This window comes from Danio rerio, chromosome 2 (genome assembly GCF_052040795.2).
Source record: "Danio rerio strain M-AB ecotype USA chromosome 2, GRCz13ab, whole genome shotgun sequence".
NCBI classification, from domain to species: domain Eukaryota; kingdom Metazoa; phylum Chordata; class Actinopteri; order Cypriniformes; family Danionidae; genus Danio; species Danio rerio.
Window position 1 is genome coordinate 51,781,539 of NC_141022.1, and position 26,263 is coordinate 51,807,801.

A 26,263-nucleotide genomic window follows, 5' to 3' on the forward strand; every position below is an offset into this window, starting at 1 on the left:
TATTGTTGTACACGCCGCAGTTCAACCACAAGACGGCGCCACGACATCAAAACATTACACGACAGAGCGTCATCAGTTTGAAAAAACTTGAGTAAGTAACGGTTAATAAAAACGTTTCCTAACATAATTCGAAATTATTCTTGAATAATTATCAGTAATTATGCGATAAATTATCAGCCTATATACAGTCCACATGCAGCTTTTAAAATCTAGCTTTTAGAGAGAAAACTTGCGAAAAGAAATAGTGAAAGATCTCTGGACCGTTTGACCGTTGTGGATGAAAGGTAACGTTAAGTTAACGTTGTAAATGCTCAAGTAACGTAAGGTGTAACTTAACTTATTAATATTCATATGTTCGTATATGGCCATATATATATATATATATATATATATATATATATATATATATATATATATATATATATATATATATATATATATATATATATATATATATATATATATATATATGACAAAATATAGACATATATGCCTATATGGCAAACATATGAACTTGAATGTCATTATTTGATTGGTATATATTTCCTTGTATTAGGTTTCTATGGGGAATCATGGCTTCAACTAAAAATTATCTGTATTGATCTACTGAACAACAACAGCAAGGTCACCTAACGTTACATTACACATTGGATGTCCTGAGGGTGAGTAAGTTGTTGGAGTAAACAGTTTCTCAACACAGGACTATTTATAGCAAGACACTGCAAGCAAAAATAAAACTTGTCATGTCTCTGCAAATTTTGAGATTTGGGGCCTTTTGACTTTCAATGTGCGTTTGCAGAAGTAGATTTCAATATAATTTTTAAAGCACTTTCTCAAAATTAGTTTTCTCTATCTCCACTTTAACATAAACAGTACAAACTTTATTCATATCTTATTTCTGAAGTTTGTTCCGAGCTGATATTTTCTGGGGCTCCATAATGCTGGAAAGATTTGTGAAATGGTGGTTAAGTCTTTGCATTTTTTTTATGATATAACTTTTAATAATAGTAATAATTCCTTACATTTATATAGCATTTTTCTGGACGCTCAAAGCACTTTACACATTTATAGAAGGGGGTGGTCATCTTCTCATCCACCACCAGTGTGTAGCATCCACCTGAATGATGCAACAGCAGCTGTGCCAGACTGCACACCACACACCAGCTGATTGGTGGAGAAGAGACAAAATGACAATGCTAATTATAATATGGGGATGGTTAGAAGGCCTTAATGGACAGAGGCGGCAAATTTGGCCAGGATATCGGAGCCCCTACTCTTTTTTTTTTTTTTTTTTTGAAGGAAAAACTAGGATTTTTAATGACCACAGAAAGTCAGGACCTCAGTTTAACATATCCAAAAGACAGCGTTCACTGAGCTGTATAGAGTCCCCATCAATATACTGGTGCATTAGGGCCCACACAGACTGCAGGTGGAGCACTCCCGGCTCGTCTAACTAAAACCACTTCTGGCAGCCACCAAGCTTTCCCACGTGGGCTTCCATCCAGGTACTGATCAGGCGCAGCCCAGCTTAGCCTCAGTGGGCGACCATGTGAGAGTTGCATAGAGCTAACTGCTGCATTTCCATAGAAAATTATTTATGTAATGATATTAAAATGGACAGGTAAGATATAGTTTTCAAATGCAAAATATTTAATCTTTAAAACACAATGAGCCCTATCATACACTTGGTGCAATACATCGGGATGCGCAGAGCAAGTGTTTTTCCGTTTTGTTTTGCTATTTTCAGAGAGGCACAGGAGTCAAGTTCAAGTTTTGAGCCACATTTTTTACATAGCAAATGCATTTATGCCACTTTGTGGACTCATGGGCGTGAAATGAAGATGTGTTAAGGCACATTTTTGGCACTTTGCTATGTTGAGGCAACTGATAGAACGCACCACTAAAGTCTAAAGTCAATGGTGCAGTTTTTATTATGTAAAGAGCATGTTAGCAGCAGGTCTAAAACACACATACACATTGCTTAATACACACTGGATGTACGACAATACACAAATACCTTTACATATGAAAAAAATTAAAGGATCGAAATATCCTTATTAAATTAAAATCGTGATTTTTTACATAAATATAAAAACCACTACCTTCTTCCATGCCTTTTTCATGCTCTTCTTCAGGCTCTGTTGTGGTCAGTTTATTCAGGGCAATTTGCAGTTATTTAGTGTTACTATTATTAGGCTATTATTAGTATAGTATTTTTTATATGCATATTTATATTTGTTTTTATAATGTTTTTGTTTGTATTTTTCCACCTGTCGGGAATAAGAACAACAATTTTAGACCATGTGCTGGCACACTTTTTTTTTCATACTTAAAATGGCAATAGTGGATTCAGGCACACTCTTAGTACTTTTGTGCCATCTGCTTTAGACTTTGAGCTTCATCAAAATCATTAAAATAGAGCTTCAAAACTATGGTTGGTCAAATTTAGATAAACATCCAGTGCATGAAATAAATGTAATTTATCACACATTTCTGTGATATTGCAATAACAGTAATTTTGCTCTTTACTGTGCAGCCTTAATATGTTAATACATAATTTTTCCAGCAATATACAACACTTCAGACTGCAAAAATCTATGACAAAAATGCATCTGGTCATTGTGTTTTCTGTTATGAAGTGATAAAAAGAGATACTCAATGAAAATCGCCTCTGCAAAAACCTTTTAATATGTCCAAAAAATGAAACAAGCTTTTGAACCTGACACCGACATTCAAATTGTTATCCTAAAAATGTATGAAAATTAGCACAAATTTTACTAAAAACTGCCTTATTTACATATTTAAACAATATTTTAGAAAACTGGCAATACAAAATAAATACAGATCCTAATCTAATCAATAAACCTATGAACTCTGGTGATAAATATAATTATTTTATTTAAAATTCTATTAGTAACTTTTTAAACCCTATTCACCAGCAGTGCCTTGCCCTAATTAATGTGCATGAAAGCTACTACACTACTTGACAAAAGTCTTGTCGCCTATCCAAGTTTTAGGAACAACAATTAATAACTTGTCTTCTAGTTGATCGTTTGGTATCAGAAGTGGCTTATATGAAAGGCAAAGGAATCTAAATTATGCTTATTTTACCAAAATAAAATATGATCATGCTTGATTTTTAAATATTTAATTAGGAAAGTGTTGTCTGGTTTTCCTTAGACAAAAGTCTTGTCACTTAACAGAAATAATGTACAGTATAGAATATAAAGTCATGGTGCAGTGGAAAAAGAGTTAATATTGTGTCTGACTCCTATGAGCTTGAAGGACTGCATCCATATATCTCTGCAATGACTCCAATAACTTATTGATAAAGTCATCTGGAATGGCAAAGAAAGCGTTCTTGCAGGACTCCCAGTTCATCAAGATTCTTTGAATTCATCTTCAATGCCTCCTCCTTCATCTTACCCCAGACATGCTCAATAATGTTCATTTCTGGTGACTGGGCTGGCCAATCCCGGAGTACCTAGACCTTCTTTGCTTTCAGGAACTTTGATGCGGAGGCTGCTGAAGTATGAGAAGAAGTGCTATCCTGCTGAAGAATTTGCCCTTTCCTGTGGTACAAATGTACAAATGTCTTGATACCTCAGGCTGTTGTTGTTGCCATCCACTCTGCAGATCTCTTGCACGCCCCCATACTGAATGTAACCCCGAACCATGACTTTTCCTTCACCAAACTTGACTGATTTCAGTCAGAATCTTGGGTCCATGCGGGTTCCAATATGTCTTCTGCAGCATTTGTGATGATTGAAATGCAGTTCAACAGATGATTCATCAGAAAATTCTACCTTCTGCCACTTTCCCAAATAAGATTTCTTGCTGATTTCTCACAACTGAGATCAATGACAAGACTTTTGTCAGGTAGTGTAGTGATTATAAACTATTATACAGATGACACTTCATCTAAAAATGTTGATGAAGAGGAAGTGAAATTCGATTGGTAAGCTCAAGTAAATGTGTTGTAAACATTAAGCTCATCCTGTTTGCAGCACAGAGAGTCTCCCCAACCCCTCCACCCACAAGACTTTCATAATGCTCTCATAGTGCCTGTGTGCTGCAGAACTGACCTTTTCTTTATGACAAAACTAGCAGCGCTGTGGTTAGGCATACAAGCTTGTTGTTTACATCTGTTCTGAGAGCAGTTTGTTTGCAAACCAGCAAAAACAACTTGTGAGTTGAAAGGTCACTCGAAATGAAGTTTATTGAACTTCAGACTTGACATAAAATGATTTCAGACTTGACTCAACAAAATTATAATATTATTAATATTTTTAAAGCAGCTCAAGACTTTTATCATCTCCTATTGATATCATTAACACTGATATACACAGGTGAAGTCAGAAATAATAACCCCCTTTTTTAAATATTTCCCAAATGATGTTTAACAGAGCAAGGACATTTTCACAGTATGTCTGGTAATATTTTTTCTTCTGGATAAAGTTTTATTTGTTTTATTTCGGCTAGAATAAAAGCATTTTTTATTTTAAAAATAGCCATTTTAAGGTCAAAATTATTAGCCCCTTTAAGCTATTTTTTTCCGATAATCTACAGAACAAGCCATCATTATACAATATCTTGCCTAATTACCCTAACCTGCCTAGTTAACCTAATTACCATAGTTAAGCCTTTTATTTGTCACTTTAAGCTGTAAAGAAGTGTCTTGAAAAATATCTATTCAAATATTATTTACTGTCATCATGGCAAAGATAAAATAAATCAGTTATTAGAAATGAGTTATTAAAACTATTATATGTTGAAGAAATCTTCTCTCCGTTAAACAGAAATTGGGGGAAAATAAAAATAAACAGGAGGGGTAATAATTCTGACTTCAACAGTATGTTTGCAACTTTTTATTATAGCCAATGGCCAGCTGTTAGAGCCATTGCATCACTACAGAGGCTCTAGTTGCCATAGAAACAGACAGTCTTGAGACACATATACTGTGTACATACTGTTCCAGTCTAAATATAAGCATTTTATATGCTATTTGAGCATGTATGGTGGTCTTCATCACATGTTATATATGTTTAACTGCAAATTCAAACATAAATCAACATTTAAAAAATTTTATTCTATAAACAAAGTAAAATATTTTTGATATGGCTATATAGATCTATGCATCTAGTGGGTATTATTATTATTATTATTATTATCCACATGGTGATCCCTAGTTGCCTTTATTTTTAATGCAACACATTAATAGCATTATTAAATAAAATAGAAGATGTATGTAAGTGTGTGTGTGTGTGTGTGTGCGCACGCTTCATTATTTGAATAAAAATAAAATTAATTTACAATTACATGATTAATGTGTAATGAAAATTCAGTTTTCATTAGATAATCTTTGAATATAAATATCTAATGTCATCACATGTATTTTTTGTCTTGTTAACTGATTCACATGTTCTTCTAAAACTCTAGTAGCATCACTGTTCATGCCTGGAACACACAGTTGAAGTCAGAATTATTAGACCCCCTGTATTTTTTTCCCCCAATTTCTGTTTAACGAAGGGAAGATTTTTTTCAACACATTTCTTATCATAATAGTTTTAATAACTGATTTATTTTATCTTTGCCATGATGACAGTAAATAATATTTTTAGGTTAGGGTAATTAGGCAAGTTATTGTATAACGATGGTTTGTTCTGTAGACTATCGGAAAAAAAAAAAACCTAAAGATGCTAATAATTTTGACCTAAAATTAAAAAAAAAAAATTAAAACTGCCTTTATTCTAGCTGAAATAAATCGAATAAGACTTTCTCCAGTAGAAAAAAAATATTATCAGACATACTGTGAAAATTTCCTTGCTCTGTTAAACATCATTTGGAAAAATCTTTAAAAGAAACAAAATTTAAAGGGTGGCTAATAATTCAGACTCCAACTGTATATTTCATCGGTAACACTTTACAATAAGGTTGTATTAGTTGAAGTTAGTTATGAACAAACAATGAACAATACATTTATTACAGTGTTAATTAATCGCTGTTAAAGTTAATGGAAATAAAGATGTTCATTGTTAGCTTTTGTCACTGTGCATAACTAATGTTCACCAGAATGAATTTGGATTTTAATAATGCATTAGATGTTGAACTATTATTATTCATTATTAGTTCATGTTAACAAACTAATGAAACCTTAATTTCAAAACCTTTTTTTATATTTTGCTTATATTTTGCTTACTGAAATGCTGTTTAACTTTGAAACTATTTTTAACTCTTTTACAAAAAAAGCTTAAAAAAACCTGAAATTTGTAAATTAATGTAATAATTGTAAATAATCTTTTTCTTTAATGTTTGATGTAAATACCTCTTCTGTTTGTTTTTGGGTTTTTTGTTTTCTTTTTTCAAAATGATTTAATTTTGTCTTTCTATTTTCTTTATAATATAATGTACTGCGATTGTATATTTTTACTTTTTGGATAAAAATAAAAAACAATAATACAAAATATTTATAACTGTAAGAAGGATTTTGAAGTATAAAAATACATTTTCAAGAGGCATGAAATGACTTTGCATTTCACTTGTTGAAAAACTAATCGTTCTTTTGAGCTTACTTGTTAGATAAAAAAAAAAAAAAACATTAGCTGCAACACCATCTGCACCACTATCTCTAACCACATGATATTATATAATAGGCTATATAGCTTTTTTTTTTAGTTGCAGCACTTAAAAAGTACATTTTATAAGCATTTTCATTTTAATGATCTTGAAATAACCTGGCCAAGGTAAATGCTAATTTTTAACCACTTAATTTTTGCATTTAGACTTGTCTAACAGGCAACATTTACTATTTTGAAAATTGTATTGTTTCTAAAAACTCAACAAGTACAAGAACATAAATGCTAAAGCCTGTTTTTAGTCAGAATTTAAGGGGTATAACTTCATTGTGTTTGACATTGTGTCAATAAACTTTCAACCCCCCAAGCAAACTCTGCTTCTCTTAATTTTTTTTGCATGTAATGTAGTTCACAAACTAACGCCTCCCACTGTTTCCTGCCGCGAACAAGTGGAACTTAAAAAAAGAAAGAGGTAGCAGAGCAGAAAAGAAACGTTACAGAGCCGCTGCATATTTCAACACAGCACTTCTCTTAAACACACCAGTCTCTTTGGAAAATGACTTTAAACATCACTTCAGCACCACCAGTCACAGACTGCGGTACATCACATTTTAGATATCCACTTTTTACTTCTACCTACACCGTTGTGCTGCTGTTTGCGCTGCCGCTGAACTGTGTGTCTCTCTGGATACTTGTTTGTCGGAATGGCTTGAAGAAATCCGTTCCAGTGATCTACATGGCTAACCTGGCCTTGTCGGACCTACTTTTCACGCTATCGCTGCCCTTTCGGATCATTTACTTCGCAACAGGTAAATGGACGCTGGGAAATACCCTGTGCATGCTCCCGGGGACCTTGTTCGCCGTCAACATCTACTCCAGCTCCTTCTTCATCATGCTCATAAGCGTGGACCGCATGTTGGCCGTGGTGTATCCATTAAGATCTCGCTCTTTGCGTACGGCACCAGTGGCCTGGATGTTTTGTGCTTTGGTGTGGTTGCTCATCGCTGGACTCGCCGTGCCAATCGCTCAAAATCACCCTGAAATCAACGACACCGCCTGTAACATCACACGCTGCTTTGAGAAGTACTCAGCTGATAGTTGGAACAACGGTTTCATAATCATCTGCCTTGCCACTGTCTTCGGTATGTTAGTGCCTTTCTCCATCATTCTGGGTTGTACGGTCGCAGTGGTGCGGCAGTTGAGAGGATACAGCATGGCAACTTCCTCCTTCAACGCTGAGCTGAGCAAAAGCAAGATTGTCAAGCTCTTTCTCTCTAATCTGCTCATCTACACCATATGCTTCATACCCTTCCATGTTATTTACATCCTCTTCACTCTGGTCAAGCTTGGAAAATTGCATGATAATAGTCACCTTGAGGTTTACTTTAACCTGCACAACATTACCCTATGCTTGGCCAGCACTAACAGCTGTTTAGACCCCTTGATCTACTACTTCAGCGCAAAGAATATACAAAGTCGGAGCAGATGCGGCTCTGCGTCCAAAACTGTCGGCCTCGGCTTGGTTCAGAGCACGAGTTGGACTGGACAATAAAGAACCAAATGATCATGTTGAGTGGTTGAGGTAAACAAGCTCATTGTGTTAGAGGAAATGGTTACGCAAGAAGAACCAAACCAAAGTAAAAAACAAAAGCTGACTCATGCGAGAGAGAAGGAGAGCTCATGTTTATCATATGAAAGCTGAAGATAAAAATGTGAGAAACGTTGATTGACCCATAGAGGGATCAATACCTGCTAATGTGACATGAAATCTTCAATGTGATCAGACTGTAGCACGTTATTTCGATGCTGTATAACCGCTTATCACTAAGAGCCAATAGTGTAGCGATGATTTTTGCCCATTGTTGTCGCTTATCACTTTGACTACTTGACCTTTTGTGAAGCTATTTGCTGCTTTGTATCTTCTACTAGCATTATCATGTTTGTCTTTTTTATAATTGTATTATTGAGGTGTGCATTTTACTCGTTTCATATCTGACAAGATTGCAATGACGCTCAGAATAGCAGCATTTATTGCCATTTACTTTTGTGTCATACGTTATATTGAAATAAACATGCTTATTTTTGAATTATTTTAATTCAATCTTTTTTTTTATTATTAAATTTTGATGTAGAAAACATGCAATGGAGGTTTCACGTGGGTGCAAATCTCACAGGTTACCAAAAGGAAGTGAAACATTCAAGTCAACAGCATTAAAGTGCACACCCTCTCCTCGTTTTCACACCAGCCAACGCTGTATTTTGTGGTTTGTGTGTTCTGAAAGTTCTTGCACGCAGGTCCTTAAATTAGATGTAAGAATCTCAACTGAAAGCGAATAGGGTTTCAGCAGTTTATTGACAGATTTTTCTTACAAGCGATTAGAGAGAGCAGCAGAATAGAGTGCATCAAATCAAACGCCTCATTTATTTCAGACAAAACCAGTTCTTTGCTACACCATTATGTGGAAGAGGAACAAACACACATAAATGGTACGACTAGAAAAAATGTGCAAGCAATATTAAGTGAATCTAGTGGATCTGCCTTGGGCATGAACATAAAAAAAGAGAAAGGACTACATTTACGCACATCTGTGCCAAAAGACAATTCAAATCAGCCATTCTGATCAGTATGCGCACACACACACACACTGCATTTAAAGATAAGGAACCATTTCAGTTTTTAAAATTTTTCTACAAACTTTATTCACAAGTATTAAAGAGCAATGCTTGGAGCATCAGTTGACAAACAAGACGACAAACCGATGAAATTCAAGATAGGAAATCCAAGATAAGAAAACGTATATTGCTTAGATCACGTTCAAACCTACGCTATGACTTGAAGTCATTTCTAAAATATGAGGTATACATCTTTTGGCATTGAAGATGATTTTCTAATACTGGATTTCTTTGCTAACACAAGAGGAAACAAACAGATAAAGAAACCACTTAACCAGCCGTCAGTCTACACAAACCGAGGCTTGACACAAAAACAAACAAACAGAAATAATGCAAATCATTCATCAGCGATTGCCAGACTAAAAATGTCTGAAGCTAATCTCAACTTCTTTCCCCACAAGAAGAAAAACAACAACACACACATAACCTGAGAGTGAAATAAAACGTTATACTACAGACAATGTGCAAATCAAAAACTAACAAAGACAAAAATATATATATAATGAAAAAAGTAACAGTTTATCATTAGAAAAAAAAGACAAACAGAGAACAGACATGGCTTTATCTAACATTATTTACAGGTTTATCAAGCTGATAAAGTGCTGTTAAGCTGGACAGATGGTTTGGGTTTTGCTCAGTAGATTGGAGGAGATAGGAGAGGGAAACTACAGCAGGAGTCGTTCACAGATCTTCGTCTCCACAGCAAATGTGTTCTCGAAGTGCCGGATGGTGTGGCAGTTTTTCGTCTCCCTCTTATCGATGCCTGCAGAACAAATGAGTCAGATTTTGAGTTAAACAGGCGCTTTCTTCTAAAACAAAACTCAAATACTGTGTGGATGTTGAGTTCAGACAAACTATAAACGTCTGCTCAACATAGTTTGACAAAATTTGGTGCAGTCCAATTTGATAGGAATTACTTTAAAGTTTGGAGATCCCAAGAGCTTTAACGTTTTTAAAAGTCTCTTATGCTCACAAATACTGCATTCATTTGATCAAAAACTAATATTGATACTTTTTTGGGTTGTGCAATTTAAAATAAATCCTTTTCATTTGAAAACATCTTAAAATGTTATTTAATATTTAAGGCTGATACAAGTTGTGTTCTAAATAAAAGCAAACGGCACACAATAGAAGGAATATTTTCCATATTAAAAAGAGTTTTTGTCCTAACCAACACCTGAAATTTATATTTTAGAAACAGCTGAACAACAGAAAGCGGACAATGATCACCTCAGATACACCTCATGTGCTTTATTCAATGTTAAATGCTAACAATACGAGTTTGAATGCCATTTTACAATACATTTATTGCCATATACTGAAAGCAGCAGCAGGGTAGTTCACCTCAGATCTCGAAAATAAAACAAACCATTTGATATTGAACTTCAGAGCAAGCCAACAGATATCAGTGATTCAGCATGTACATTTAATAATGTTAAAAAGGTTTAATATGTATCAAGACTGTAAACCTTACCATTTTGTTGGAGTGCAGTGAGTGCACTATTCTGTGCTTCTGAATGGCTGCATTTAAATTGCTGTGCTGTTTCGTCTTGTGCAAACAACCTAGTTGCTTATCACTGAAAATCTGGTCATGTAGGGTGTTGTTAGGACATGAGGTTACAATGCAACTTCCTCATCTAATGTTTATGTTTGTAATATTTATATTATCTGCTAATTATTAACCACCTCATGTGGAACTCTGAATCGGAGTCTCATTTCGGAGTCTGCTACTATCCACCTGAGGTCAAATTTCAGTCACAGATGTGTACTTGAGAGCCTTTCTGACTGAAATATCAAATACACCGTTTTCCACCAAGGCAACCTGGAGTGCTGAAATATAATTGGCTAAAGTGGCAGTGGGCGTGTTAAATGACTAAACAAAGGCAGCCGTTCCGGCACCTAACGCACACTTTCAAAGCAGAATATCTGACGTCAGTATTGTTTTTCAGATAAACAAGAATGTTCACTTGGCATTTTTCTTAAATATCTGCAAACATATTACATTATTGTTATGCTTTAGAAGAGTCAAAAACTAACATAGAGCACCTTTAAAAGCTGATGAAAGAACAGCTTATGTGAACCATATAATATGAACATCATTTTTTAAATAATTGAAAACATGAATATTTGAAAAATATATTTTGAAACATTTATTAATGCCAATTGCTCAAATGTGTTATGTATTTATAGTGGATTAAAGACCCCCTTTAGGTATGAAATGTATTAGTAAATGTTAAGGATTAACATCCATAAAGATTAGAACTCTTTAATAATATTTATCATAGTGTGTGCGCATGTTAACTAATGTAGTTATTCCTAAAAAATAACAAATCTGATGTTATAGGTAATAACAGAAAATTCTGAAAGGTTGGATAAAAGAAGTATAGAAATATGGAGATTACTTTTTTCCACTAAATCTACAAACAGGCCTGTCACAATAAGGAATTTTTGTTGTCACAGAATTGTTGCGATAAGCGTTTTTATTGTCATTTTTAGATCATTTTATGCAACTGATTATATAATTATTATACAGCAGAATTATAATGCAAACAGCCATAAACACTTTAAAATATGTGGCATTCTTAAGGTTATTTAGATTCTAATTTGATGTTAAAAAGGTAAATCTCCAATTTTATATACTATTAAAAGCCATATTAGGTATATGTCCAACTGTAAACTTTGACACCGTTGAGCTAGAATGTAAATGTCATTGTAAAATGGCTTTAACGTTATTTGTGAGTTTGTAAATGTATATATTGCAATGGCAAAAATGACTGAGGTCATCTCCAAGTATTGCACGATAAGTAGATCTATTGATTATTGTGACAGGCCTAACTACAAATGTACAAATACTTGCAATGTGTTAAGAAGTGGACATAAGACAATTTATATTGTGTGACCTGACCTTTATATCAGATATGTCTCTGTCAGCATGACGTGACCAGTCAGCCGTTCATTAAAGTTGATGTTATTGATGTTTTATTTCCTTCTTTCTGTTTCTTAACTTTTTCTCTTATTTTCTCCTTTAAATTAAAAAAAAAAATATTTTTTTATAAGTTTATATATATATATATATATATATATATATATATATATATATATATATATATATATATATATATATATATATATATATATATATACAGTATATATATAAACTTTCCCAGAGATGGAAGGGCATCCGCTGCGTAAAAACTTGCTGGATAAGTTGGCGGTTCATTGCGCTGTGGCGACCCCGGATTAATAAAGGGACTAAGCCGACAAGAAAATTAATAAATGAATATATAAAAACACAAAAAATGAAAGGTATTTCCAAAAAAGAAATGTCTGTATGAAATGTTTCTGTAAGCTAGATTCCAAACACATTTCTAACACCTAACATTAGTAGATGCTACTGTTTTAGAAGATTTATATCAATTGACATTTCAAATGTCTTTCAAATGCTCTTTCTTATTTACAAAAAAAGACTTTGCTTCAGACAAACAACGTTGCAATCTTTGGGCGGGTCGTTTGGATCGTACAAGCGTTGAGAAATGTAGGGTTTCTATGAGGTTAAACTCAGGGGACACTTCCTTGGTGTGGCACGAATTTCACAAGTCACCACATTTCTATTTCCTGTGGTTTTCCAGACAACTATCTACACTTGGATGAGTGAGAGGAAGTCCTGAACGCGCCAAACTACAGTTCAGCCGAGAAAGAGAGAGACCCCTCTGACCAGACAACAGCTCCCACCAGAGGTGTGGACTCGAGTCATGTGACTTGGACTCGAGTCAGACTCGAGTCATGAATTTGATGACTTTAGACTCGACTTGACAAAATATAAAAAGACTTGCAACTCGACTTGGACTTGAACATAAATGACTCGGACTTTGACTAGGACTTGCCCCTATTGACTTGTAAAGACTTGCTGCTTCCCATGAAAAGCCCAACGATAAAAAAGTATGTTGACATAGACCGCTCTCTCTCTCTCTCCGTTTATGTGTGCGTGTGTGTGACAGCATGCGCGCGCGCGCGTGTGTGTGAGCATGCGCGCTTTCGGCATGACGTCCAATCAAAGCACGGTAGATTGTTTTGATTCGACAGTATCCAACGTGACTACTATGAGGCGCGGGAGTGGACAAAAGTCAAGCGAACGCAGAGAGAATTTGAATTTGAACTTGAGATCGAGCCAATACTCGCGTGCCAATACTCGCTCTCGCTCTCTCTCTCTCTCTCTCTCTCTCTCTCTCTCTCTCTCTCTCACACATACAACATACACCTCTCTCTCTCTCTCTCTCTCGTGCATTCAGTCTCTTTGCGTTCGCTTGACTTTTGTTTACGATGGCGTCTCATACCTTTAGTGATTTTGCTCTCACGGGATCCTGTTAAACTGACCCTTCGCTAAGCCACGCCCAAAAACCGCCACCCACCAATCGCGGCTTACCAATCGTAGCTACGGGCAGAGGCTCTGTCAAGCTTTCGAGCGAGGGAAACAAGCCAAATCGTTGCGCAATTGGATTGTGAAAATCTGACACCTGCTATGCTAAAAGTTTGGACTGGGTGGTGGGATTTTTTCCCTTTTCAAAACCAAAGCCCAAGAGGAGAAATGCCAGCGTGGATCAAGCTGTGTGAGGGGCGGTAAAGGAGTTAACAGCTAAGTTGGTTTTGTTTTCGATATTCACATTCAGTGATAGGTGGCAATAACTCACACTCCCCTAAACAGATCTAAACTGTGTTTCTTATAAAAAAACAAACAAAAAAAAAACAAAGCAGGTTATGCTTCCCAGCGGTCTTTTTCTTTTTTTTCCCACTCGATATTATGAGCCAGGGCTCGACAATAAGGACTGCCCGATGGCCCGGGGCCAGCGTGCGAGACAGTCGGGCCAGTGTACAAAATGTTACTGGCTCGATCGGGCCAGCTGCTGCCTTTTTGCCTGCCAGATCGAGCCAGAGCTGCGTGCTGCGACTGTCTGTCAATTGTGTGCAAATACAATCTTACGGTGCTTTCACACATAGACGTTTGTTTCGGAATCTGTCTCGTTTCACCCGTTAGCGCGTTTTTTTTTTGGCATATATCCAGCAGTTGCGCTCGCATCCGCGCCAAATCAATCAGTCCAAGATCGCCTGAATGAGACGCGGTCTCTGTCCTATTGAGCGTATCGATTGTAGCGAGAAAACAAAACAATGCAACGAACTAACGACCCAGGCTATATCACAGTGTATTATGATCGTGTAATAGCCATATATACGGCTATATGAAGAGAGAATGATGAGCTGGGCCAGATGTCATTCTTACTGGTAAATGCGAAAGTGAAAGCATGCTGAAATATTACCGAGAGCTGTTTGTCCAGCCTGATCTCGGTTTATCCGTCAGGAAAATTGACCGAAATTACTATCTGTTAATTTTTCCATATTTTAATCGTATAAAATGTTGTATTAGGCCTGTTGTTTTGTTCATTTCCGCACTGACAGCTCGAAAGAAAGATTTACATTGATCTGATGCAGTCTCGGTTCATCTGCTATGTCTCTCTATAATTTAAGCCTAAAATACAGAATTATAGTCAACGTTTCTTTAATAGATTGATTAATTCAATTGATCGATTTCTACAAAACCTGACAATTGAAATGAGGCTCTGTATATATGAGAAAGTCTGACCTCGATTTGTTTTCGGTGACGATGTCTGTGGGTTGTTAAATTAAAGTGCACATTTTCACTTATAAAATATTCTATACACAATACACAAACGTTTGGGGTCAGTGTGATTAAATATGTTAAACTAAGCTTCTTCTGCTCACCAAGGCTGCAATTATTTCATCATAAATACAAATTGTGAAATGTTGCACTATAAAATAACTGTTCAAAAGTAGTTTATCATTTAATTTATTCATTTATTCCAGTGATTTTAAAGATGAGATTTCAGCTTCAGTACTCCAGTCACATGATCCTTCAGAAATCACTAATATTAATTATTATTATATTTATTAATGGTAAAAGTTATAAAATCAATAATGTCTGGAGTAACTATTTTATTTGAAACTAAATACAATAACAAAGCAGTTATTTAAAATTTTAATAAATATTTAACAATTACACCTTTTTTACATTTATAAATATAGCCTTGATGAACTGAATAGTTTTCCTTAAACATTTAAAAAATTACCGTAAATATATATACAGATTTATTAGCCCCCTTTTGTTTTTTGTTTTTTCTTTTTAAAATATTTCCTAAATGATGTTTAACAAAGCAAAGAAATGTTGATATTTTGTCTGATAATATTTTTTCCTCTGAACAAAATCTTATTTGTTTTATTTTGGCTAGAATAAAAACATTTTTTAAACCATTTTAAGGTAAAATTTATTAGCCTCTTAAGCTAATTGTTTTTCAGACTGTCTACAGAACAAACCATCATTATACAATAACTAGCCTAATTACCCTAACCTGCCTAGTTAACCTAATTACCCTAGTTAAGCCTTTAAATGTCACTTTAAGCTGTATAGAAGTGTCTTGAAGAATATCTAGTAAAATATTATTTACAGTCATCATGACAAAGATAAAATAAATCAGTTATTAGAGATGAGTTATTAAAACTATTATGTTTAGAAATGTGCTGAAAAAATCTGTTCTCTGTTAAATAGAAATTGGGGAAAAAAATAAACAGGGGTGCTAATAATTTAGGGGAACTAATAATTCTGAAATCAACTGTGTGTGTGTGTGTGTGTATACACACACACACACGCACATTCAAATAGCGATTAACTTCTTTTTTTTTTTTTTTGGTGGGGCCAGTGAAAATTTGGGCAGGGCAAGTAAAAATCAGAACCACTGGCCCGATCGGGCCAGTAGAAAAAATCCTTAGCGTTGAACCCTGTGAGCACTGCTTAGTTTAAACCCTCGCTATTGTAACGCATATAAATACATACACTAATATTTGCTGGTAGGAAAAATCTATTTGTTCACTTCTGTTATTTATACTTTGATTTGCATTTCAATTTTTTTTCTTCCACTTAACTGCAAATTTGAATAAAAACTGGATAAAGAGCACACAAACATGCTGACAGTAATAGGTACTGTACACTGTTATGGGTCAATGATGCTAATATTCGGCACAAATCCATCAGTTTCTTAGGTTATTAGATTATTTTATACTTTCACCTCTCCTGCTGTGCATGAACTATGCTGTTGAATGTTCAGCGTATGAGGTGGCTAGGCTAACCTTGCTTCAATTTTGATAAAATTATTCTCTAATCAGTTGCTATTATGTTGTGAATATACCCCTTTAATGTATACTGCAGTCCTCTTTTGTCTGGCTTTCTCAGATATCTCACCTGTTTGCCAAAAATGACTAATTAAATCCTTGGGAATGTCTGACACCAGCGCATACACACTGTAATAGATGTACCAGGCATGAAAGCTTGACAGGCGTAGTAGCAACAGTAACTAAGGAGGGCGAGGCTTAGCGAAGGGTTATTCCAAGAATGTTGATATGGTTTCTTTCTTGCTTTACTATTTATTAACAATACACAAAAAACTAAAAGGTTAAGGTAAATTCTTTAATAAATTCTAGTGTTTTTGAGTATTATACTTGTTGTATACTTGTATTTTACTTATGTTTTAGGCTAGTACTATTTACGACTTGTTAATGAATGCTTCATAATACAGTAGTATTACCAATAGTGAACAGATAAAATAATACAAAGTGTAGTTTTACTACAGTAAAGTGTAGGGATTTGTAGTATAAAATACCCTATATTGTAAAATAATACAGCACTGGGTAATTTGTTTATATTACACTTGTGTTACCATAGCAACTATAGTATTTCCACAACTGATCAATTGAAGTTCTTTACTGTAGTAGGCTACTGTTCAAAACACAGTACATGCCAATATACGTGTTCAGGGGCCCTGTGGAACAGCTTTCCTCAAAATGAAGAGGATGACATGGAAAATGTCCTCCACAATCTCACCAGTAAAGTGGAAGCCAGCAGACACTAGTTTACTTTATTTTAGCTGCCATGATAAAATGAGATTGATAGTGAGATTACAGTAGACTATAATACCTTTTCAAGTGTTTCCTTATTTTTATCACAGTTACATTTCTGCTTGCATTAGTTTTTGTTTAAATGCTTTTAAAATAAAATGTATTCTTTACATCCAACATCTACTCCAGGGGTGCCTTATAGTGGTGTAAACCCCTTTACAAGGGGTGTTACCCCTGTGTAAACTCTAGCCACCCCTGTGGCCAACCCGATATGATTTTGCTGTTGACATTATTTATTTAAATCTACTTACATAAATGCAATACAATGCAATATTTCAATAAATAAATAGCCACTAAAAAATTATTGTGGATTGATTGGTGCCACTGACGTAGCTGGCCTCTTCTGGCCACCCCTAAGCAAATTTTCAGGGGGGCACCACTGGTCTATTCTCTGTCTTTAAGTGTTTGAAACTGAAAATATCTCATCATATAAAACAACCAAAAATGTTATGGTTTATTAGATTAAACATTTAATATGTAAGTCTATTTTAGTATTTTGGTTATTGTTATTAAACAGTGCAGCAATATGAATCATATCAAAAAGCATGAAAGGAAGAGGGAACACGACACAAATTGTGAGTTTGCATATAATCTCTGAGAGCGCTCAAGAAAATTTGTGTGTGAGCAGTGCATATTTGAGAGCGAGAGAAAATTTGAGAACTCGCAATCAGTTTTGTCCACAAACAGAGGAAATCCGTGCACGAGCATCACACAAGGTAGAGAGCAAAGCTCTTCAACGTTATGTGAAGAAAACAACTTTATTGTTTGTATGAAGTAGCCTACTTCATTAACAATATGTGCTACCATTTTACATTGCTGCAAGACAGATTTGCAGCAATATCTTTTTAGCACACACGAGATTCAATTGACAAAATTCCAATTTCACTCAATTTAACTTTGCGGCATATACAGGAGTTGGTCTACTGCTGCCTCATTGAGGTTATGTAATTTTGGTTAATCACAAGTTGATCACCGAAGACATAACATACGGGCACAACTAAACTTAATGAATTAGACAGCAGTAGACCTGCAATTTCTGTGTGATGAGGCAAAATGGAGTCTTTTTTTGGTGGAACTCGTTCTTGTGCATTATGCTGTGGAGACGAGACGCAGCACTGTTCAGTACTTTTTCAGAAAATTGCATTTGTATTTTTATATATCTGAGCAATGTTCTTTAATAAAAAAAGGTTTGTTTAATTAATACAGATCTTACAACCATACCTAATCTGTATATATTTTATTTTTCTGTTAAAAAGACTCGAAAAGACTCGAAAATCAAACTGCAGGACTTTGGACTTGACTTGAGACTTGTTGCCTTTGACTCGGGACTTGACTCGGGACTTGCCTGTCTTGACTCGGGACTTGAGGGCAATGAATTGAGACTTACTTGTGACTTGCCAAACAATGACTTGGTCCCACCTCTGGCTCCCACAATGCATTAGCGGCTGACGTGCATCACATCCCCCTCTGCGTGCTCTAACTGGAGGTGTTCTGCCTGCTCTACGCTCGTGAGTCACGCTCAAACACCCACAATCTTAAAAATCACACGCAATAATCAGGATGAGGATCAGTGTCATCGTGCTGCACGCAGCAGTACTACAGAACCTGGCATGCCCATATCAATGCTAATGCAGTACTTCCTTTCATACCAATGTGCGTCTGACTCATAAAAAGAGGAAGGCGTTTCTAACACGTTAAAGGCAACAGTTAATGTGGCAGATTTTTCAGAAGATATCAGGGTAGATAGCAAAAACTGAACAGGAACTAAACACAACAGAAACCACAGCTACATCTGCGATCACAGGTGCCAGTAACATGCTCAGATAGAGAAAGTTCATCTATTCGATAAGATCCGAATTGCCATTTTAATAATTATATAAGATTATGTTGTAGACTGACACTCGCTTTTCTAACTGCACACAAAAACACTTTTTGAAAGTCCAAAAGCCACGATTATGGTGTGTTAGATCTTTATTTAGTCTTGTTTACCTGTTCTGTAGTGCTTAAGCCTACATGTCAACATGATGCTGGTTGTTATATGTAATAATCCTTATGTATTGCACATGAATGCCTTTAAAGCAGTGTTTCTCAACCATGTTCCTGGAGGACCACCAACTCTGCACATTTTCCATGACTGTTTCTCAATTCCAAGAATGGACTCGTGTTCTTGTGGAGATGTTTCTTGCCAAGTTACCTTAAAAGAACAAACTCGGGAGACTACGAGAACAGAAAATGCGTCCTCTGAGGAAAAGAGATGCTGCCTTCTTTCTGATGGTCACATGCCCTTCACACGAACTTTGGCGGTTGATGATGACGTTGCACAAGAACACAAGATCGCTGAAGAATGCACACTGAAAAACAGCCCATGTCTCCTCTATCAAACACACCTGATTCAGATCATCAGCTCATTAGCAGAGACAGAAGGAGCTGTAATGGGCGTGACAAAGGAGAAATCCAAAACATGCAGTGCTGGTGGTCCTCCAGGAATGTGGTTGAGAAACGCTGCTTTAAAGAAAGTCTGCTGGATTTATTTTTTTTTTTGTGGCCATGTTAGCCAATAAACTAAGGGTGTAAAATCGGAAATAATATTTTTATGATTTTGAAGGACACAAAGACTTATGTACAACAAGTGTACATTTATTTGATCAAAAAATGCAGTAAAATTGTTAATTTGTGAAATATTACAGCAATTTAAAATTTTATATTTCTCTACTTGAATAAATTTATAAATTGCATAGATAAATACATTAAATATTTGTAAAAATTGTTCTTGTGATGCAATACTGATTTTTTAGCATGACTTCTGCAGTCTTTAATGTCATTTGATCTTCCAAAAACCATTTTAATAAGCAGAAAAAAAGCTAAAAGAAACATTTATTATTATTATTATTATTATTATTATTTGTATTAATAATTTAAAATATTTAATAATTAAACAAATCAATGATACTATTATTTAAATGGAAACACTGTGCATTTTAAATTGTGCTTCATACAGGTGAGTGGGCTTGACAAACCACCTGTAGAAACACTCCTCTCTTATGCACCTGACACTTTATTTAAACTCCATCTTACAAGGATTCAATACAGAAATTATGTTGATTATTAATTTACCATAATCATATTGCACTGCTTGCTTCAGCCGTGAATAACTCTTTCGCACAAGATCCATCCTTAAATACCTAGGTTGCACGATATCCTGCACAACACTGTTCAGTGTCATGTAAAAGTACTTGTATAGCCTGTCTTATGTGCATAGTTAAGTATCTTAGGTGCATAGTTAAATATCTTATGTGTATAGTTATGTATTTTACAGTATATGTTAGTTATACATGGGTTTTAAAATTGCCCTTATGTCCAGTGTTCTGTTTGTATTTATGATTCATTTATGTAGCACTGTTGTCCTGCAAGACACCACATTTCGTTTCTCTGTATGTAGCAGAATGACAAAGCGCGACTTGTAAAGACTTGATCTGTAAGGATGCCTTAAATAAAAAGTATATTATAAAAGTATAATTATACATATTAGAAAATACTTATTTAAAAAAAAAAAAAAGCTGTTTATTAAAAATGCTACACAAAAAATGTGGGGGGAGTATTCAAACACTAATGTGCATAAGAGACTTCTTTTAAACGTTAAATAGTCTTTCAAAACACTAATATAAAGTACAAAACAAATACCATTGGTGTTAATAATCTTATAATAGTAGTAATGAAACTCACGTCTTTGTCCGCTACGGCGTCTCAGTCTGTAGGTCTCTTTTGCGTAGCAGAGCCGGTGGATGAAGGGTCCAAGCTGACGCAAGTTCCTGACGCGTCCAGTTACCACCATTTCCTCCTGAATCATGTAGGTCTGGGGCAAATACGTTCCCCGCTGCCAAAACACAAACACGTGCAAATGGTCACATTGGGCTCCATCAACACTGACACACTGCACATGACGAATCAAACAGATCAAAAATGCTTGTCAGCTCTGCAAGGGAAGTGACTTTTGCTCATGTTTTTGTTTTGTCATATTTTGCAAGTGCAGTCATTTCCATTTGAATTTCTGTAATAATGATAGAATTAACTTTACTGGAGGAAATTTTTGATAATCAAGCATTATTTACATAAACACATTAAGAGTAAATTATATTATACATGAATATACTACATTTTTATAATAAATATTTTACAAAATCACTTATCAATTGAGTATAATTTTAATATTAGGTTACATTTACTATTGTATAGATTACAATTGCATTACTTATGTAATAGTATATATGACTGCATTGTTAGCCTATATATTGCTTAACGACGATGAAATTTTATCATGAAGTTTCATTCTAAAAGATATTTTGTTTCATAACCGCCTTTGCAGTCAAGCTTTTTTGTCATTTCTGGAGGTGCAGTTCCACCTTCAGAGATGATTCGTAATATGTTTCTCGTTTCATATATTTTGGAAATAAACCTGCACATCAAAACATGTGACTCTAGAGCCGAGACCTTTTGTTCAACAGTTACATAAAGCTGTATGCAAGCTGTTACCTTGACATTGACAAGCAGTTCCCACAGGTTTCTGGGCGGCATGACAATTGTGGTGTTGAGCTCGATCACGTAGCACTTATCCAACGCAATGTCGTAGTAAGCTGTGAGTCCCTGTGTGGATGACAAAGCAGAACACCTCCGTTAATAACGACTCAAAATTGAATTCTTGTTGTTGTTTTTTTTCTTCATTATACTGAAAAGTGACAGTAAAGACATTTAAAAGATCATTATATATTCCAGTTTAAAAAATAAAATGTAGTGCTTTTATTATATTTCCACAAAAATGTTCATAATAATATATTTGAATAATTATTTTTAATTGCTATTACGTAATTAATATTATAAATAATAATTATTATTATTTAATTATATTAGTTTTCTATAAATAATTATTTTATAATAATTTATTTATATAAAACAAATACAATAATATAAAAATAATGAATTTCTGAAGAATGCAATTATGCAAAAAAATTCAACCTTGCATCACAAAAATAAATTACATTCAAATGCAAAATGCTAGTTCATAAAAATGCAACCATATTCCACAACATTGCAGTTTTTAACGATATTTCCTAGCTAATCTATGCAACTAGGAGAACGAAACGTTCTGACTGACATTCTCGCAGCTTCAGAACTTCTCTGGTTTGGCTGAAACTGTGGCTTTCACAGAAACATTTGCTTGTTCTGCGCCTGGCACTTCACGCTGCATATTAAACAATGATTTCAAGCAGACAAAAGGCTTCCTCAGAGATGGTTCACAGTCCATCTGGGGGAGCCGTGATGACTAACGCCAGCTTTGTGCAGCCAAAGAACGAGTAGAAACTGTACAAGAGCTCACTGTGCAGAGCTTCTCTGAAAGCTGCTCACCCTGTGAAAGTCATGAATGATGTCTGCCGGGTCGCCGCTTCCGAAATCTGGCACGGGAACGCTGATCTGCTCATAGTTATCGTCCAGGTAGATGCCCACTTTCTCTTCTAACTCCTGTCGGCCGAGTAAAGGGGCGAACACGGGGTCTTCATACATCATCCGACAGTGGAAGAAACTGTCCTCTGGAATCTGGAGGAAAATTAGAGCATTTAATATAGCATACTTGTTATTATTTCTTTATTTACTTTTTAATGTGCCGTCATTAATCTTAATGGTGTTCACAGAATACATTTAAGTAATAAGTAGGCCCACACGGAATCTGCGCGCACGGAATTCCGCAGATTTTCCGCAGAATTCCACAGATTTCTGCACATTTTTAGCCCATTATTAATTCTGTTTATTTACTTGAGTAAATGTGTAAATCTGAATTTATTCAGTTTTTATTCAGTAATTCATTACTTTTTATTTAATATATTAAGGTTTTAGTTATGATACTCTGCTGGATACTCCCAAAATAATTCCGCAGAAATCCGCAGATTTTTACCAAAATTCTCTGCAGAAATAGCAAAAAATGTCCGCAGATTCCATCTGGCCCTGGTAATAAGTTATAAAAATAATTTACGTTTAAAGCTAGACATAAATTCTCCCATTCATTGAGTTCTTAGTTTGTAAAAGTATATATTTTTAAACACACCTCTGAATAAAACTGACTATATACTGTGGAAGTAATACAGTTCAGTAAAATATACTTGATTATATTATCACTCACTGGAATAATTATAATTTTGCATCTATTATTAAATGGCCATGTGGAAGTCTAGTATGACCTAAAATGTAGTATCGTAAAGTATATAAAAATCGTAAAGTAGTAATAGTACTGATATCTTTGGTTGTCAGGATCAAAAATTATTCCCAGTTATTCTCAATTAGAGTCAGGAAGATTCATTTTAAAAGATGTAATGTTCTTGCAGCAAGGGAACACACAAGAGGTTCCATTCTGGTTGCTCCAAGGGCAGTCTTTCGAGGTCAGTTTATATAGAGGCATACAAACAGATGATGAAGCATTGTCTTTAATCCTTGGTCTAAACAGTTTGTTTGGTAGAATCCTACTGATTATATAATCAAATCATTGTCAGCACAATAATCCTGCAACTGGCACATTCCAACCATTCAACTGACTGAAAACCACAGTTGAGCATGTAAATATATCAAGAAGCACATACATTTATAACATTACCTTTGGGTTTTTTTAAAAGTATACATCTTTAAAAGCATACATATATAGGAATAACATAAATAGAATATATGGAAATGAAGAAAAATAAATTTATCGAACAATACTTTAAATATATAAACAATTAAACTGCCTATATACTGTTTAGTAATACAGTTTAGTAAATATTGGCTATATTGGAGGATTAATGCATAATTATGATTATTCCGCAATTAATAAACATCCATGTGCAAGTCTAATATTCAGTAGCTCATTTAAATGTGAAAAAAAATCTTATGCTCATATTTATTTTATATAACTTATCATTATTTTTCAGGGTGTCCGCTGGGTCTTAAAAAGCATTAAAAGTTGATAAATCAATGTAGAGAAATTTAATGCCTTTAAAAAGCATTAAAATGTCTTAAAAGCTATTTTGTAAGGTATTACATTTGATAGCATTTTTGATTATGCAGTGTATGGTTGTATGCTAAAGTTTGCCTGAATTAAATCTGTGAATATCAGGATGCTGTGTAGTTTATGAAATCAGTAAAATCCTGCTAGATTTCACATCATGCTGCTGTCTTTACTGCAGTAACCAAGGCAACACTATTATTTCTGCAGTTCTATAGGTGCCAACCTGCTGAATTAGCTAGATTTAATAGATTTGTATCCAGTATATGAATAATGTTTTAGTTTTGGATTAGTTTCTTACATTAATATTTAGTAAATATACTGCAAGTTAAAATCTCACCAGTGTTTCCAGTTGAAACCTAAAGTGGTTTTAAGATCTTAAAATGTATGGAATGAGCCTTAAAAAGGTCTTAAAAGGTATTGAATTTCACTCTCTGATTCCTGTATATACTCTGTCAAGATATCTATACTGTATACATCTTGAATGCCAGCAGAAGATTTTACTGAAGTATTCTTTTTAGAGTAAACATTCTGTTTTGGCTAAAATCTTTCAATTTATAGCATGGCTTATCAGACTTTTGTCAGCATTTTGCGTCAGTGAAGATTAAAAGATTTGGTTCTCGTCCATTTTCTCACTGTTCCAGAAGTAGAGCACAAGCTTCTAAATAGAGGCCACTTGAACTAGTCTAGTGAATGAAAGATCCGGCAAGGTGTTGCTATGGTGATCGCTGAGAAATTGAACTTTGATAGACTTGCTCATGAATAAGAGATGATGAACGGATCCGGTGACGTCTAGAATCTCACCTGAGGGTTGAAGTAATATCTGTAGAGGCACACTGAGGCCATGATCAAGCCTGACAGGAAGATCACCAGGCCGAGCACCACACACCAAAGGCCACTGAAGGGAGACTTCTTAGATCTCACCGGGAGCACCAACTCATCCTTCTGGAGAAACACAAAACAGCTTCACTTAGTTTCAGGAGCTTTTGAAGTCTGGACTGAGGAATAGTTAAAAAGGAATAGTTCAGCCAAAACTTTATATTTTATACTTTTTTTTTTCTAACTCCAATCCAGTTACATTTACTTTTCTTCTGTCAGGCCCGTAGCCATGGGGGAGGGTTTGGGTGGTCACCCCTCACTGACAACATTCCAGGATTTGTCCCATACATAATCTCATTTGTCTTATTTTCACTGCTATGCCATCATAAATTGTAAAAATAACCCATAGAAAAAGATTGTTTTAACTAAATAGTAAATAGAGAAAACATTTTACAAAAGACTTTTATTTTGAATATTGGACTTTATTCATTGAAACAAAAAGTGATCGATAAAAAGGCGTGAAGCATCAAAACCAGCCCATATTAAAGTTACTTTGAAAACTAATTTGGCTATAGTTGTTATCCATTATTTTTTAAATGTACTGTTTTACAAGAGAGGCTACAAAAATCATGTAGCCTTATATTATTATTAATATTATTATTATTAAATGGTATTTGCCTAATAAATGACACAATAGTCCACAGTTTTTTATTTAAAAATCTTCAACAGATTCCTATTTATTTTAAATGATAAATTTTGTAACGAATTTGTATTTTCTTTTTTAAATAAGTATTTATTCTTATTTCTTTATTCTAAATCTTTAGTAACCATGTTTGTACATCAAAAAGTATGGTTATGAGGACCACAAGATAAGTTAATCCAGCTAAAAATAGTGCTTAAAATGTCATTAAAACGCAGTATTTAAATCTCACTATTAAACAGAAAATGAGGCGAATAGCTGCAAAAATGTCCAATTTTGGGGAAAAAAAGAACCACCCCTTTCACCAGGCTGGCTACGGGCCTGTCTGTGGAACGCAATATATATATATATATATATATATTATTAAAAATATATTTTAATAAAAGTTGGCAACCAAATGATTTCAGATCCTACTAACTTTAGTAGTATGAGCCCAAAAAGACAATGGAGGTT

At 34.7% G+C, this 26,263-nt stretch overlaps 2 protein-coding genes and 2 long non-coding RNA genes across 4 annotated transcripts in view; 3 read left to right on the top strand and 1 right to left on the bottom strand.

Moving 5' to 3' along the window:
- The first annotated feature begins 27 nt into the window (after window positions 1-27).
- LOC137488208 (uncharacterized) lies at window positions 28-12,985 on the top strand. The gene is made up of 3 exons (XR_015479054.1): window positions 28-284; window positions 557-662; window positions 12,878-12,985. It is a non-coding gene; the product is annotated as an uncharacterized LOC137488208 (long non-coding RNA).
- lpar5a (lysophosphatidic acid receptor 5a) lies at window positions 7,083-8,667 on the top strand. The gene is given in 1 exon segment (NM_199606.1): window positions 7,083-8,667. A coding segment is annotated over 1 exon segment (996 nt). The 5' UTR covers window positions 7,083-7,131; the 3' UTR covers window positions 8,128-8,667.
- The window catches only part of itm2cb (integral membrane protein 2Cb), a 20,178-nt gene continuing 2,884 nt past the window's right edge, over window positions 8,970-26,263 (bottom strand). Inside the window, 5 exon segments of the mRNA NM_199980.1 lie at window positions 8,970-10,011; window positions 20,991-21,141; window positions 21,798-21,908; window positions 22,668-22,856; window positions 25,096-25,236. Coding sequence (NP_956274.1) covers window positions 9,914-10,011; window positions 20,991-21,141; window positions 21,798-21,908; window positions 22,668-22,856; window positions 25,096-25,236 — 690 coding nt within the window. The 3' untranslated portion in view covers window positions 8,970-9,913.
- LOC147846499 (uncharacterized) overlaps window positions 18,692-26,263 on the top strand; it is a 9,884-nt gene continuing 2,312 nt past the window's right edge. The window contains exon 1 of the long non-coding RNA XR_015479112.1: window positions 18,692-18,775. This is a non-coding gene — a long non-coding RNA (uncharacterized LOC147846499). The remainder of the gene's footprint in view (window positions 18,776-26,263) is intronic.